This window comes from Dasypus novemcinctus, chromosome 11, assembly GCF_030445035.2.
Source record: "Dasypus novemcinctus isolate mDasNov1 chromosome 11, mDasNov1.1.hap2, whole genome shotgun sequence".
Classification (NCBI taxonomy): domain Eukaryota; kingdom Metazoa; phylum Chordata; class Mammalia; order Cingulata; family Dasypodidae; genus Dasypus; species Dasypus novemcinctus.
Genome location: NC_080683.1, coordinates 108,221,144 through 108,235,527, shown reverse-complemented (window position 1 = coordinate 108,235,527; position 14,384 = coordinate 108,221,144). Strand labels below are relative to the sequence as shown.

At 37.3% G+C, this 14,384-nt stretch overlaps 1 protein-coding gene and 1 non-coding gene across 2 annotated transcripts in view; both read left to right on the top strand.

The window, feature by feature from the left end:
• ARHGAP18 (Rho GTPase activating protein 18) overlaps positions 1-14,384 on the top strand; it is a 134,612-nt gene that overhangs the window by 74,944 nt on the left and 45,284 nt on the right. The window contains exons 4-5 of the mRNA XM_004447745.4: positions 1,110-1,173; positions 5,663-5,835. Coding sequence (XP_004447802.2) covers positions 1,110-1,173; positions 5,663-5,835 — 237 coding nt within the window. The remainder of the gene's footprint in view (positions 1-1,109; positions 1,174-5,662; positions 5,836-14,384) is intronic.
• Positions 11,234-11,396, top strand: LOC111764795 (U1 spliceosomal RNA). The gene has a single exon (XR_002797314.1). It is a non-coding gene; the product is annotated as a U1 spliceosomal RNA (small nuclear RNA).

Genomic DNA, 14,384 nt, shown 5'->3' with positions numbered 1-14,384 from the left:
TAAGTGGGGTACCAAGGGCCTAGCCATATTCTTCTTAGACTGGAGGTGGAGGGGGCAGTTCTGACTCTGGGCAGCGATGAATATCCAGTGGAATGATTTTTTAAACAATAATACATTCAAATAGGTATTGATCCGGCCTCCCATCCTGATCTCTAAATTCCTTCCAAAGCCTTGGTGGGAAATGAGGAAGTACTGTCTGGCCGTACTTACTGGGGAGGGCGACCAATCTTGACCATTTCTGTAAACACCTCAGAGGCCTTCCATCTTCACGTGTCACTGCCCCGACCCCTTGAAAGAGGCTTTCCCTTACACATCTTCACTCTCATTACCTGGTTGATCGTTCGCTTTACTTTATCTCATATCGATGTCTAGCTTTTTTTTCTTTAATTTTGAGGAAGTTCTATTTTGTTACCTATGTGTCAGCTTGTAATTTTGTTTTTTAACAGCGGTATTGAAATAGAATTCACATACCATCTAGTTCGCCAATCTACAGTGTATAACACAGAGGTTTTATACAGCCTTCACCACGATTAGCATATTTTCATCATCCCAAAAAAGAAACCCTGTCTCCATTAGTAGTTCCTCCCTTCCTTATCCCACCCAGTCCTAGGCAACCACTAATTTACTTTCTGTCTCTATGGATTTGTCTATTTGGACATTTCATATAAGTGGAATCTTACAATATGTGGTACTTTGTGACTGGCATCTTTCACATAGCATAATATTTTCAAAACATGTTAGCATGTCTCTTTTCTTCTTCTTGTCAAATAATATTCCATTATTCCTTCTTCAGTTCATGGACATTACTAGCTTTCTAATATGTTTATCTTTTTTCCACTACCTAAACAGTGATATCCTTGACTACAGGGATAGTCGACATTTTTCATATTCCCTACAGGACTTAGTTTGTGAGTTTGTGCTTTACAACTTGTGGGTAATCACATATTTGTCAGATATTTGCTTGTTGATTAAAACCTTTTTTTTTTTGTTTTTTTTTTTGCACTGTGGTTCTTAGAATTTTGTACTCTAACAGTAACAGAATTATTTGCAATACCATTCTCTCTGGTTGTAAGTTCGAGATGACTAAATGGCCCATTTTCTATCTTTAGGCTCCAGATGGCACCGAATCACAGTCAGGCGCAACAAATGAAAACAAGTACCCAGGAAAAGATGGTATGCTGGACCTGTTCACTTGCATTTTCCCGTTTATTAATATAACAAATAAATACAACCTTTTAAAATATTCATGCTCAATTTTTAAAGCAAATTGTTTTAAAAGACTAAGGTAGGATACCCACATGGATAATTACATGAGGTTGAACATGTAATGAACCCTCAATTTTTTATGTTTGTGAATCCCCATCTGTTCTAACATCCATATGCATCTTCCTCTGTTTCCAAATGCTTACCAGGTACAAGGTCCTCTGCAGAGAGGTTTATCTCATTTAATACACTCAAGAACCCTGTGTAATAGGTACTGTTCTTATCCTATTTTACAAAGGAGAGAACTGAGGTTTAGAGATATTAAGTCACTTTCCCAAGGCCACACAGCTAGTGAGTAGAGCCAGCCAATTTGGAGCCTTGTTCTCAAATCACAAGCTCTTAAATTAAAAAATGAATTGCTTTTCAGAAGGTTTAGAAAATTAAAAAAAAAAAAAAGTTTAAGGTTTCTTGCTCAGTTGATTACAACTTCCTTTTTCACATTTCTATATGTTTTTTGTATAAGAAATGAATTAGAGATTCAAAGCATGGATGAAAATACGTACTAGGATTTATCAAGAAAGAAACTATAGCTATTTTATCTGTATACAAAAGGGGAAAACATTCTAAATTAAAGGTCATAGAGGTACACTTATAAATTCAGTCCACAATACGTTGTTATTTAACAAATTCTTCGGTTAGTTTGCAGCTCAGGTACTTTTTCTTCTTTTTTTTCCAGTTTCTTAAAACTTGGCTACAAGCAGATGTGGCCAAAGCAGTTGAGCACCTGCTTCCCACATGGGAAGTCCTGGGTTCGGTTCCTTGTGCCTCCTGAAACAAACAACAAGCAAACAAATGAAAAAAACCAACTCAGGGGAGCTCATGTGGCTCAGTGGTTGAGCACCAGCTTCCCACATATGAAGTCCTAGGTTCCCTCTCCATCCCCAATACCTTAAAACACACACACAAAACATGGCTGCTGCAATGTTTGTGCCATCAGTGTATTGCCTTTCGATTAGGATTTGTGGGGAGGGGGATCAGGGAAACTATGGCGGATGGGGAGATGTTTCCCACCTTCCAATAAGAATCATGTGTTAGTCCAGATTTTATAGGACATTTTGAAGTTGTTGAGTATCCACCATATCTTATTTTTCCTTCCCATACTTTTCACACAACTTCTTACCTGCATTCTTGTCTTAGGAAAAAAAAAAAAAAGGTGTCTGTGTGTGTATAGACAGACACATATCTATATAATTATATCTATAAAAGCTCTTGAGTTTTACTGTTCTGTAAAGGTTTCTTTAGGTACATGTCTTACATCAGGATGAAATTACAGGGCATTTCCCCAGATCTTGTACTGGCAAACAAGTGCCATGGCAAGCAAGCTAGCATAGCCAGTGGTGGCCCACTGGAGAGCTGGGTCATCAGGGGAGATGAACCTTTTGTGCCTAGGTCAATTTGCTGTGGGCTTTGGGGAAGAGTGACTGGCAACTGCTAAACAGTTAGTGAGGAAAACATTGTCCTTTGCCTGGTGTTTTCCTCCCTGCCAGAGACTGCAGTGCAAGCTATATAAACAGAAGTTCTGGAAGACAAGTTCATTATATGAGCACTTTCTGGCCCAGCTTATCACAAGCAAGCGAAATGTGACAAACTAGCCTGCCTGATTTATATCTACTTTCCCTGGAATGCCACGAAGTGGGCACAGAGCCTCCAATCATAATACCTCGAGGATCTGTGTCATGCTGTCGCAGTCAGAGAATATTTACTGCTGCACCTGTTCTAGGCAATGCCCTGCTCTTTTACTAGCCAGTGAATTAACCAGTGTTATGCAAACGTTAGAAGGTTCAGAATGAAGTGCCTGGAAAACATTGTCTGGAGTTCAAAAGTAAATTCGTTGCTGCTTAAAATCCACAGGAGTAGGGCAGCATAGTGTGTTCTAAATGTTAGACCCACATTTGGGTTTCTACACATGTTTAATCCAAGATACATATTGAAATGAAAAAGTTATGAAATTTTGATGTTATGTGGGTTGTCACGTTTCAGATTAGTCCACTGTTAAGTATCAGATTTAACTTTTCATCTATACGTATGAAAGACCCAGTGCGCAATACGTACATTAAGAAATATTAACAATGCCAAAATGATTATTTTTAAACCTCCATAAAGATATGTTTATTTTACTTTGGATTTCTGGGAGGGATGGAAAATTGTTTTTTAAATAAAGGCACTTGAAGATGTTTGGGACAATTGAAAAACTTGAAGGGAATTTGTAAAATTTTGTAAACCAGTACTACTGTTTGTTTGAAAACCAACAGACAGTAGATTAAAGAAATTATATTATTTACATTTTTGGACTTTAAGAGCCAAAAGTTTTTATCTCAGCATTCTCTGTTAACTCTTTTGTTTGAAAATAGATAATTTATTCCTTAGATACCTTAATTAGTCAAGTAACCATCATTTCCCTTAGTTCTTATAATTTGGCTCCTTTTCCCCACAGACTGTTTTTCCTGCTATCTGCTACATAACTTAATTTACCATTGGAACCTTTAGGCTTTTATCTACCATATATTTATTTTGCCATGTTTTGGAGGATATCTCATACTTTAAATGTGCTCTAATTAAATTATAATTCCTCTGTTCAGTTTTGAATTTGGCACAGCTTAGTTGAGTGGGGGAGGGCGGTGTTTATTGTAACTCTGCAATCAGAGTGTTGGGGAGAAGAAGGAGTAGTTTTAAAATTCTTCTCCATAGACACTCAGTTGCTGGATAGATAGCTTCTAATTTAAGAAAATGGCTAATCCTTTTTTCCCTGTTAGAATGGTTTCCTAGGAAACCAAATACGTATTCACAGTAAAACCTAATATGGTATGAACTAGTGGGAAAATATAACAAAATTTGCTTTGACATCTATGTTAACACTTAAAAAAATTAATCAGAAAACAGTACAGGTATCCTAATTTTTAAAAATTGCCATAGGCTGTTAAGAATATAAATATAACATCAATGGCAGCTGATAAATATTTATTAATAGTATCAAGGAGATTCAAATTTATTCTTATTTTTGGAGTTACATAGGTAAATGTTTACTTACTTTCTTAAATATAAAATGCCACCAGCACCAGCTACAGAGTTTAAGGGGCCCTGAGCAAACTGAAAGCACAGGATTCCTTGTTCAAAATTCAAGATGGCGACAGTAGAGCATTCAGCCATGTGAGAGGGAAGGTCCTGGCAGTCCTGTGTGCCTGTAAAGGTCACAGGCCCATGAAACTGCCTTGGATGCCACAGCTGCTTATTACATGAGAATAAATAAGATTCCATTTATATTTACTTCTTAATTTTCTTTTGATTGAAAGAAAAGATTTTTTTAAAAAATTTAAATGATTATAATCCTGATAATATTCTCAAGGCCTCAGGGTTGATGTTCTGCCCCAACCCACCAACGCTTCCCTTCAGTCCTCTTATTGGATTAGTGTGTGAGCACATAAATGCACCATGCAAGGTTATTTAATAACTGAGCTTCTCACCATCAATTAATGGACTACAAAGAGAAAATATCAGTATCCCCTGTCGTTGGTTCCAAGGCTTTTTTTTTTTTTAATGTGAGTTGCATTAAAACCAAAAATGAACTTGGAGGGATTTTCTTCAAAGCTTGAAGCTGGTGTTTCAGAAAAGATGTTTTTGAATGTTAACTCTTTCTTAGAGGATTTATAACAAACAAAGCAAAAACTAAAAACAAACTTAAACTTATTTTACCCTTGAAATGATGTAACAGCTCTACTTACTTGACTAGTGTTTATAGTTGTAGAAGCATTTTTTACTTTTTGATATGAACTCTGGTATAAAAGCCTGTTGATTCCTGTACCAGGTACCTGCAGAACTCACTCCCACAGCGATAAGTTTTGGCACTAACCCTTGTTTGAAAATTTTCAATATGATAGATAGGTAACATTCCAGAAGTGAAAAGCAGGGTGTGGATGAGGTTTATGCCAACAATCTGTTCAACTGTGAGGAAATGAAATGGTCTACTGCTGGTTCAAAGAAAGATTATGAATAACCTCTCTCCTCCTTTTAACATATATATATATATTTTTGCTTTTAATTCCTCATTGTAGTATTAAAAAAACAATTAAGCCTGCTTAATCTCTGTGAGCTTTTTGACAAAGAGTTTGGTTTCTTTTAGCAATGTTTTGGGATTAAACCTTGTTAAGGAATTGTGATCTCGAAGGAAGATTCCACAATTGAATTCTGGATTTCTAGTCACCTTCTTCTCTCTCCCCTTCCTAACCATTGGTAGGATTCCTTGAGTAAACTTTTCCTATTAAAGTGAAAGTTAATTCTTACCTAGAGAAAATAGTAGTTTTCCAAAGGTTTTTTTTCTTATATAGTTCATGCATTAGAAGGAATAAGTGAAATAAACAAACCGTATGAATTTGGTCTCTCTCTTTTTTTTTTTTTTCCTCAGATCAGGCATCTACCTTTGTTGATGAAAAGGATCTGAGCCCACCAGTGCCTGAGGAGGTACCTGCTGCTGAAACAGACATCAACTTAGAGGTCTCATTTGCAGAGCAAGCAGTCAGTCAGAAGGAGAGCTCAAAGAGGACACAGAGGAACAAAAGCCACAGTGCCCAGTTACCTGTATGTAGCTTGCTATTGAGATGTCACTGAACATGGTATATGGTGGTTTTCATCAGCTTTCGAAAAGTTTGCGCCCACAAAAAAGTTGAAATAATAGTTCAGCAAACACATCCATACAACTTTCACATCAGTCAACTCAACCGTCATTACTATTTTACAACATTGGCTTTCTCTCTTCTGTGTCTGTCTTTTACTTTATATGTTGTGCTTTTAGATAGATAGACACCTCCCTCCCCCCCCCCTTTTTTAGCTTAACAAGGACATACAAAACACAACTAGTTCTAATACTGAAGAAATTGAATACCAATTCAAAAATTATATATATTATACAGCCATATTAAAATTTCCCAAGTTGTCACTGTATTATCCTTACTAGCTTCCTTTGCCACCTCCTCCTGGGATTCAGTCAAGGGTCATATGTTGCCTTAATTGTCCTATCTTTTTTGTTTTCCTTGAATCTGGGTCAGCCCCTACTTTTTCCCTGCTTGAATATTTTTGAAAAGTCCCAACTAGTTTTCTGAATTTCTTATCATTGGATTCAGCACATACATTTTTAGCTAAACTACTGCAGAGATAATATTTCTGCCCCTAATGCATCATAGGAAGAGGGACATGGGGTCAGATGGTCCTGTTAGTGGTGAAAGTTTGATCATTTGGTTAAGGAGATATCTACCCGATCTCCTCATTGTAGAGAGACCTTTCTTTGATTTACGGTTAATACTAATCTGGTGGGGGATCCTTGAGATTGGGTGAATATCCCATTTGCCAATAATGACTGAGCGTTTTGCCATCCTTTTATGATCCTAGCCTAAAACAATAATTAAACTGATGTCTGAATAATGGCAATTTTCAAATTCTCATATTCTTTATTGGATGATATTCTTCTGTAATGATTGCCTTCCTTCCCTCCTCTCTTCTTGTTTTTCAGTATCATTACAGACTGATGGCTTTTTTTGTTCAGTGTTTATAAATCATCATTGTCTTTCTTTGTTGATGATGATATTCAAATTTACCCAAATTTGACCAATGGGAGCCCTTCAAGCTGGTTCCTTTGTTATTTTGACATACACCTATCAGCATTGTGATTCTGAACTTTGTAACACAAGATGCTCCAGGCTCACCTTGTACTTTCTCCTCCAAGACTTGGAAACATGTTATTTCTTCATTTCTACAAGGAGCATTCCTTCCTTGTGTTGGCAAATTATGTTTAAAAACCAAACTCTAGATATTGAAAGTTCTCAGTGCTCCTGAATGTTTTGTCTTTAAAAAATAATTTCGAACCTTCAAACTTTAGAAAGAATAGTATAATGAATCCCCAAATACTTATCACCCAGCACCAACATGCCTCAACCTGTGGCTAGACCTGACCTCTCCATACCCCCAACCACTTCCCCATTTTGTGTTGTTTTGAAGCACATCTTTGAATTATATCTTGTCATCCAAAAATAATTCAGCATGTATGCATTTCCAAAAGATAAGGAGGGCTTAAAACAAAAACATGTTCACATTATCATACCTAAAAAAGGCAATTTGGGGTATCCACTCAGTGTTCAAATTTCAAATTGTTTTACAAAGTTCATGATTTTGGGGATACAGTTTGTTTGAATTATGATCCAAATAAGATCTATCCATTGTAACTGGTTGATATGTCTTTTATTTTAATATTTTTTACAAGCCGCAATTTTTTTTTATTATTAGATTCAACAGACATACGATTACATTTTAAAAACTGTACATGTTCACTAAAAATCCATATAGGCAGTCAGTGTAGAGAATCACTATTCATAGTGATTTGGCATTCTGCAGCTATAATCATATTTATATTTATAGAGTCCCCGCATTCAACACCATTATACACACTTCGAATGAATGCTGCGACATCAATATTAAAAATTGCTGGGGAGTGGACGTAGCTTTGTGGTTGAGCACCTGCTTCCCATGTAAGAGGTACTAGGTTCAACCTCCTAAAAAAGTTGTTGATGTGACAAATGGGCTTGCTTCTTGCTTATTCACTTATCTAATCTAGGTCAGATTGACAACAAAATTACTCACAGAGGATGTATAGCAAAAAATCTAAACTCATCCTGTTTTTTTTTCAATCTGTAGTTTATCTCTTTATTTTCCTCTCTCATTTTTTCCTTCCTCTCTTCCTCTCTCCCTCCCTTCTCTCCCTCCCTTCTTTCCTTTTATTTTTCTCCCTGTCCTCCTTTCCCTCTCTTCTTCCCTCTCTCCCTTGTGATTCGTTAAGAAACTGGTTGTTAACTTGTAGAGAATTTTCCGCTTTGGCCAGTCCCATCCCAGGGTGTAATTGAACCTGTTCTTCTCTTTCTTGTATAAATTGGTTGCCTCCAGAGGCTTTATCAGATTTAGGTCAAGTCTGCTTCATCTGTGATTGCATTCTGTCAGGAGACTCTTAATACCTGATTGTCTTTTTTCTTTTGTGATATTGTCAGCGGCTGGAGATCAATGCCTGGACCTATTAGTTTAATTAGTGGTTGCAGAATGGTGGTATTCTGTTTTTTTTTTTTCTCTTTTTAATTTATTAATTGGAATATTTCTTGTAAAATAAACCTTCTCTCATTTACTGTCCAGTGGAACAGTTCATGTAGGAAGATAGGAAGGGAAAGATAAATGCTTAATTCTTTTCTTTTTTTTTTTTTACCAGTTTCAACAAAAAGAAGGGTTCCTGAGGATCTTTTACCAGTGATCAATAAGTGTTTTTTGCCTTGTAAAAATATTATCTTAAGGCATAGATTTAGGCACACTTGACATGATCCTAGATAAAATTTCCCAGGCTTGCATTTTCTGCTCCAGACTGAGAATTATTTACTTCTGCAGGAAGCCCTCACTCCATTTAGGAGGAATATACTTTTATGGGCACAATCAGGGTGTGAGCAGTGGGTTGGTGCTTGCTCTCAAGCCTGTCCGAGGACAGTTCACTGGCATTTGCTTTCTTCCACGCTGACAGTGTTGGTTCTCAGGAAACAATAGGATGGTGCGTAATGACTGGTTTACCTTGCCCCACGTTAATGCACAGCTCTCTCAGAGTAACAATGCTAGCAGCAGCATCAACTATGTAATTACAAAAAAGCAGTTCAAACTTGGTTTGCTTTTTTTTTTTTTATCCCCTTCATCTTTTTGAGTCTTTACGGTAGATCCCAAAAGGAATGTATAGAAAATTACGTTGTTTCAGCTTGCTGGAATAGTTCTTCTCTGTGTGATTAAGCTGCCATCTTTATACCTAGTTGGGTTCCTTTGTTTCATTTTCTTTTCAAATTTCAGGGATTGCTTTTTTGAAATTTACTCTTTTTTTGATGTGTATAATATATTACATGGTCCAAAAGTCAAATCTAATATCAAGTTAAATTAAAATTCTAGCTTCTATCCTTGAGCCACCGTCATATTCCATCCCTCCCCTTACAGATAAACTTTTTAAAAAATGTGATTTATCCTTCTATTCCTAGATACATGGTTGCCCACTATACACACTTTTCTCTACCTTAATTTTTTTTTTACTTAACAGTATATTTTGGAGATCACTTTACAGTAGCATGCAGAAATATTTCTTACTCTTTTTTTATAGATCTATTATATTCCATTATAGGATATACCATGCTTTATTCAACCCACTTCCCTAATGCTGGGCATCTGAATGGTTTCCAGGCATTATCATATATGTTTAAGAATCCATTTGTAAACCTAGTGAGACAAGTAGAGAAAAATAGTATACACCTCTTTGCTCTAAAGAGATGATAGATATACTCAGATTAGCCTTAGCAGAAAGGTCTTTAAAAAGTGACACTAGGTCTTCATTTCAACATTTGGAAGGGTTTTAAATTGAGGAGTACTAGTTTGGTGAAACAAAATTAAGACATTGCTGACTTTTAAGTTGTAGATTAAAACAATAGAGTAAGATATAAGCTAACTTCCCACTTGAAAATAAAAACTTCCTCTGCCATTTTAGTCTGTTTAGCAAATTTGTGCCTATCTTCTCATGTTCATGGTGTGCCTGAGCCTAACATGACCTCCCCATTTCCATCTCTCTATTTTCCAACATGTTTGCCAAGAGTCTAGCTCAATGATTAGCATTCTTATTACGTATCTCTTGATTGTAAACCTACTTTATATAAAATATGAGAAATTACATTTTAAACTGTTAGATGCCATGCTTTTGATATTATCAGTCCTTGAACATTTTTATGCATCTATTCATTCATCTCCTCATCTACACAGTTATCTCTCTGTTCACACATCTATCTTCTAGAAGGCAGGAACAAATTGTAAGCTTCCTACCAAGTTCATAGCATGGTTGATGAAGTGCCTGAGGCAGGCAGATGAACCTTCAAGTTCCATTTCTACTCCATAGTTGCCTGCTTTATAAATAAGCCATAGGCTTTATGTAATACATTGTTCTCTGTTGACCCTATCTCATATTCACTTCTTTTTTTCTGAAGCATTGGGTAGTCTATGTTAATTCTTTATGATCTCCCACAGTGTATTCAATTTGTCTTCTTAAATCTGGAGATTGGATTTCTTAACCTTTAATTGCTTCAGTTTAAAAATTTAGCTACTACTTGTGCACCCACTATATTTCATAAATTATGCTCTGTAATGATCACATGATCTCTTGTGATAAATATTATTATCTTCAATTTTCATACTACAAGGAAACAGGTTAGAGAGATTACATGGCTTGCTGAGTCTGGCTTCAATGACTGAGCTTTCAAAGCTGGAGCATTTTCTGGCAGAGCACAGTGACTCGACTTAATGTGCCCTACCAGTCAATGTCCATTCAATTAAGGTGTGTATATTAAGTGTCCTTGTATTGGAACTCCTGACAACTTTTTAAGGATAGTGGGGGATGGTATACAAATAAAATTCTGGTTTATGGGGTCAATCATATACAAAAGAAATTTAATAGCACTCCTTTATTCTCCCCCAGAGACTAAACACATTAAACATTTCTAAGATGATAGCTTTGAAATGATAGTTATGATAAATCCCATATTCTGTAAGTATGCCTATATCTTAGCTCTTAGGTTATTATTCAGAGTGTTTTGGACTCTGATTGAGTTATGTTTAATTCAAGTACACTCATAATTGTTACCAACCTTTGTTGCCTGGTAGCAAAGTCCAGTGCATGGTCAAGGCCACAAACTAGACAAGAAGGGGCAAGTTGGAGGCTGCTGCAGAACAGAGCTTCTTGGGAGTAAGGAGAAAGACAGTGGAAGAAATGGCAGATCAGGATTGAGTGAAGAGACTAACAATCTAAGGCAGATACAAACTTTATTATTGTATGATATTAAAATCAGTGTTTAGGGGCACAGTCCTGAATTGCCAAAGAAGGTTAAATCATGCTTGTCCTTCTCCATTTAAAAAATAAGAAAATATGAGAAAAATACTTACCTGGCAGGGGAGATACCATATCCCGAAGGTGGTTTTCCCAGGGCAAGGCTTATCCATTGCACTCCAGATGTGCTGACCCCTGCGATTTCCCCAAACGTGGGAAACTCAACTGCATAATTGGTGATAGTGGGGGACTGGGTTCTCACTCTCCCCAGAAAATAAATAAATTAATAAATAATAAAAGAATCCTAAAACTTTGATTTTCTGGAAAAACTTCTGGGAATAACAAAGAATGAAATGCTGTATTAAGATCACATTTTCCACATGGAAAAATCTTAGGTCACAAATGAATTTCCTAGATGATATGAAGAAGTCATCTGTGGGAACTGGCCCTTGAAGAGAAGATTTTCTTGCCTTCCAGCTTGAAGCTAGAGTGATTTGACCAGTAAGAAGTGATAAGAATTTTATCATTACTGATCAAATTCCTGCGGGGCATCTCTAACTGCAGGGCTTACAAAAGAGGGCTCAAAGAAGCAGAGCAGCCTCATTAATTTTTAGTAACACATGGGAACCAAGGGCCTTATTATTATTGTTATTATTTCCCTCTTTTCTAGATACATTTTTTTAAGAGCTAAAGAGCTCTTCTTTAGCTGAATTTGTACTGCCTTCTCTTAGCCAAGGAACTGAACCATCCAGTCTATTAACGAAACAAAAATGACAGGAAACATCATAAATATTTAAAGCCACTGGTATGAATTAAACATTGGGATATAGAACCAACTCCTTTCATTAAATACAATGTTAAAATAAATAAATAAATAAATAAAACTCATGATGTACATTGCTCGGTAAAACATGTTTAAACTAATAAAATTTCAGGTTTCTCTTAAACATTTACCATGGGTAATGCTTTAAGAGAATGCTTTGACTCAGTGACCCAAAACAACTGATGAAATATTTGGGACTTTTGTTGTTGTTGTTTTTAAGAAATGGTGATAAATACAGTTCCACCCTTCAAAAATCAATCCATTTAGCAGGACTATGGGGCCAGAGAAATGTGAACCCTTTTTGTGTGATTTTAAAAGTAAAGCTCATGGGAAGCAGATGTGGCTCAACCAATAGAACATCCACCTACCACATAGGAGGTCCAGGGTTCAAACCCAGGGCCTCCTGACCCGTGTGGTGAGCTGGCCCATGCGCAGAGCTTATGTGTGCAAGGAGTGTCGTGCCATGCAGGGGTATCCCCTGTGTAGGGGAGCCCCATGTGTGGAAGGGCGCCCTGCATGGAGAGCTGCCCCATGTGAAAAAAAAAAACACAGCCTGCCCAGGAGTGGCACCACACACACGGGGAGCTGACCAGCAAGATGATACAACAAAAAGAGACACAGATTCCTAGTGTCGCTGACAGGAACGCAAGCGGACATAGAGGAACACACAGTGAATGGACACAGAGAGCAGACACCGCGGTGGGAGAGAGGAAATAAATAAATAAATAAATCTTTTTTTTTTTTAAGTAAAGCTCAGGTAAAGCAGATGTAGCTCAGTGGGTTGAGTGCCGGCTTCACAAGTATGAGATCTCAGGTTCAATCCCTGGTACCTCTTAAAATAAAAATAAATAAATAAATAAAAATAAAAAGTAAAGCTCAGTAGAAATCCTAGGAAATCGGGGGAGCATCAAGCCAGAGGCCCTCTGCCTCACTGAGCACCTTTCTATGCTTTTCTCCCTGTGGGAATGCCTCACCCTTCTGTCTACCACATCCTGTCAGTTGTCTGTCTCTGCAGTGTCTTTAATCATCCCCTTGATACCTGTGTTAGTCAGCGTTAGTGTCTAGGGAAACAGAACCGAAAGGAGGTATCTGTAAACAGTATGGGATTTTATAAAATTGTCTCACTTGACCATGGGGATGCACAAGTCCAAATTCCGTAGTGCAGGCTACAAGCCAGGGACTCTGATGAAGGTCGTCGACTGTCTGAGGACAGGAGACGCCGGCTGTCTGAGGTAGAGATGGGAATTCTCTCTGAATGCTGAAATCACTTCCTCTTTTAAGGCCTGCAACTGATTGGATGAGACTTCACTCACTGCTGAGGGCAATCTCCTCAGTTGATTGTGGATGTAACCATCCATCCATGCAGTCAACTCACTGATAACTGAAGTCCATGAAATGCCCTTGTATTACAATTAGCTCAGTGCTTGCTTGACCCAAACAACTGGGCACCATTACCTGGTCGAGTTGACACATTAGCCTAACCATCACAATACCTATGGCCCTTTTGAGGAGCCCTGATTACCTTTGCCAAAACTTATAAGTCCTGATTGTTTAGCAAGTTTTAATGTTCCTGAATTGTGGTTTCCTTGACTGTAAAATAAGTACAGAACTGCTTGCTTTTCGGGTATTTTCTGGTATAAATCAGGGTACTTTTAGCTTTTTTACTGCTGAATTTAGGAGTCAGCCCTCTTGCCTCTGCTAGGTCAATTGTCTTCAAACGTTTTTTGCAGAAATTATTATAATCTAGGTATTCCATTTTACATTTTTTTGAATTCGACATTCCAAAAGTTTAAATAGGTACTAAAGTCATCATTTCTGACCTAATATATTCGTTTTGGAATGAGCCTCATATCATTCTTTTAAATGTATCCAACAGAATCTAAATGTCACAGTAAGTTGATCTCCACCCTCCATTGAACAGACCATAGCAGGCACAGTAGGATTACAGGAGCCAGAAGACATGGCTTTTCTCCCTGAGGACTCACAGCCCTGCACCATCACCATCAGCCTGCATCCCTCCCTGCCTGCTGGGTGGACTAGGAAAACGGAGTAGAACAGCGTGATGCGAACCTTAGGATTCAGAAGGCCTGAATGTGCATCCTTGCTATGCCACTGGCTCCGTGGCCATGTTTAAATCTCTTACCTTTACTGAGTCTCAGTTTCTCTGCCTAGAATAGAGTATGACATGATAATTCTTACCTTACTGGGACTTTTGAATTAGATGATGAGAAACCATTTATCAAATAGGAGTATTATCCTTACCATTTTGTTTTTTTACCTTGCCATTCAGAAGAAAAGGAAAACTGGGGAAAATGACAATGTGATTTTTCATCATCCAGGTATCAAAACGGTTAGTCTCATTGAGATTTGGAAATTATTTAGTTCTGAAAAAATATAATAATATCTTTGAGTGCTTACTACGTGTCGTTTGTTCCT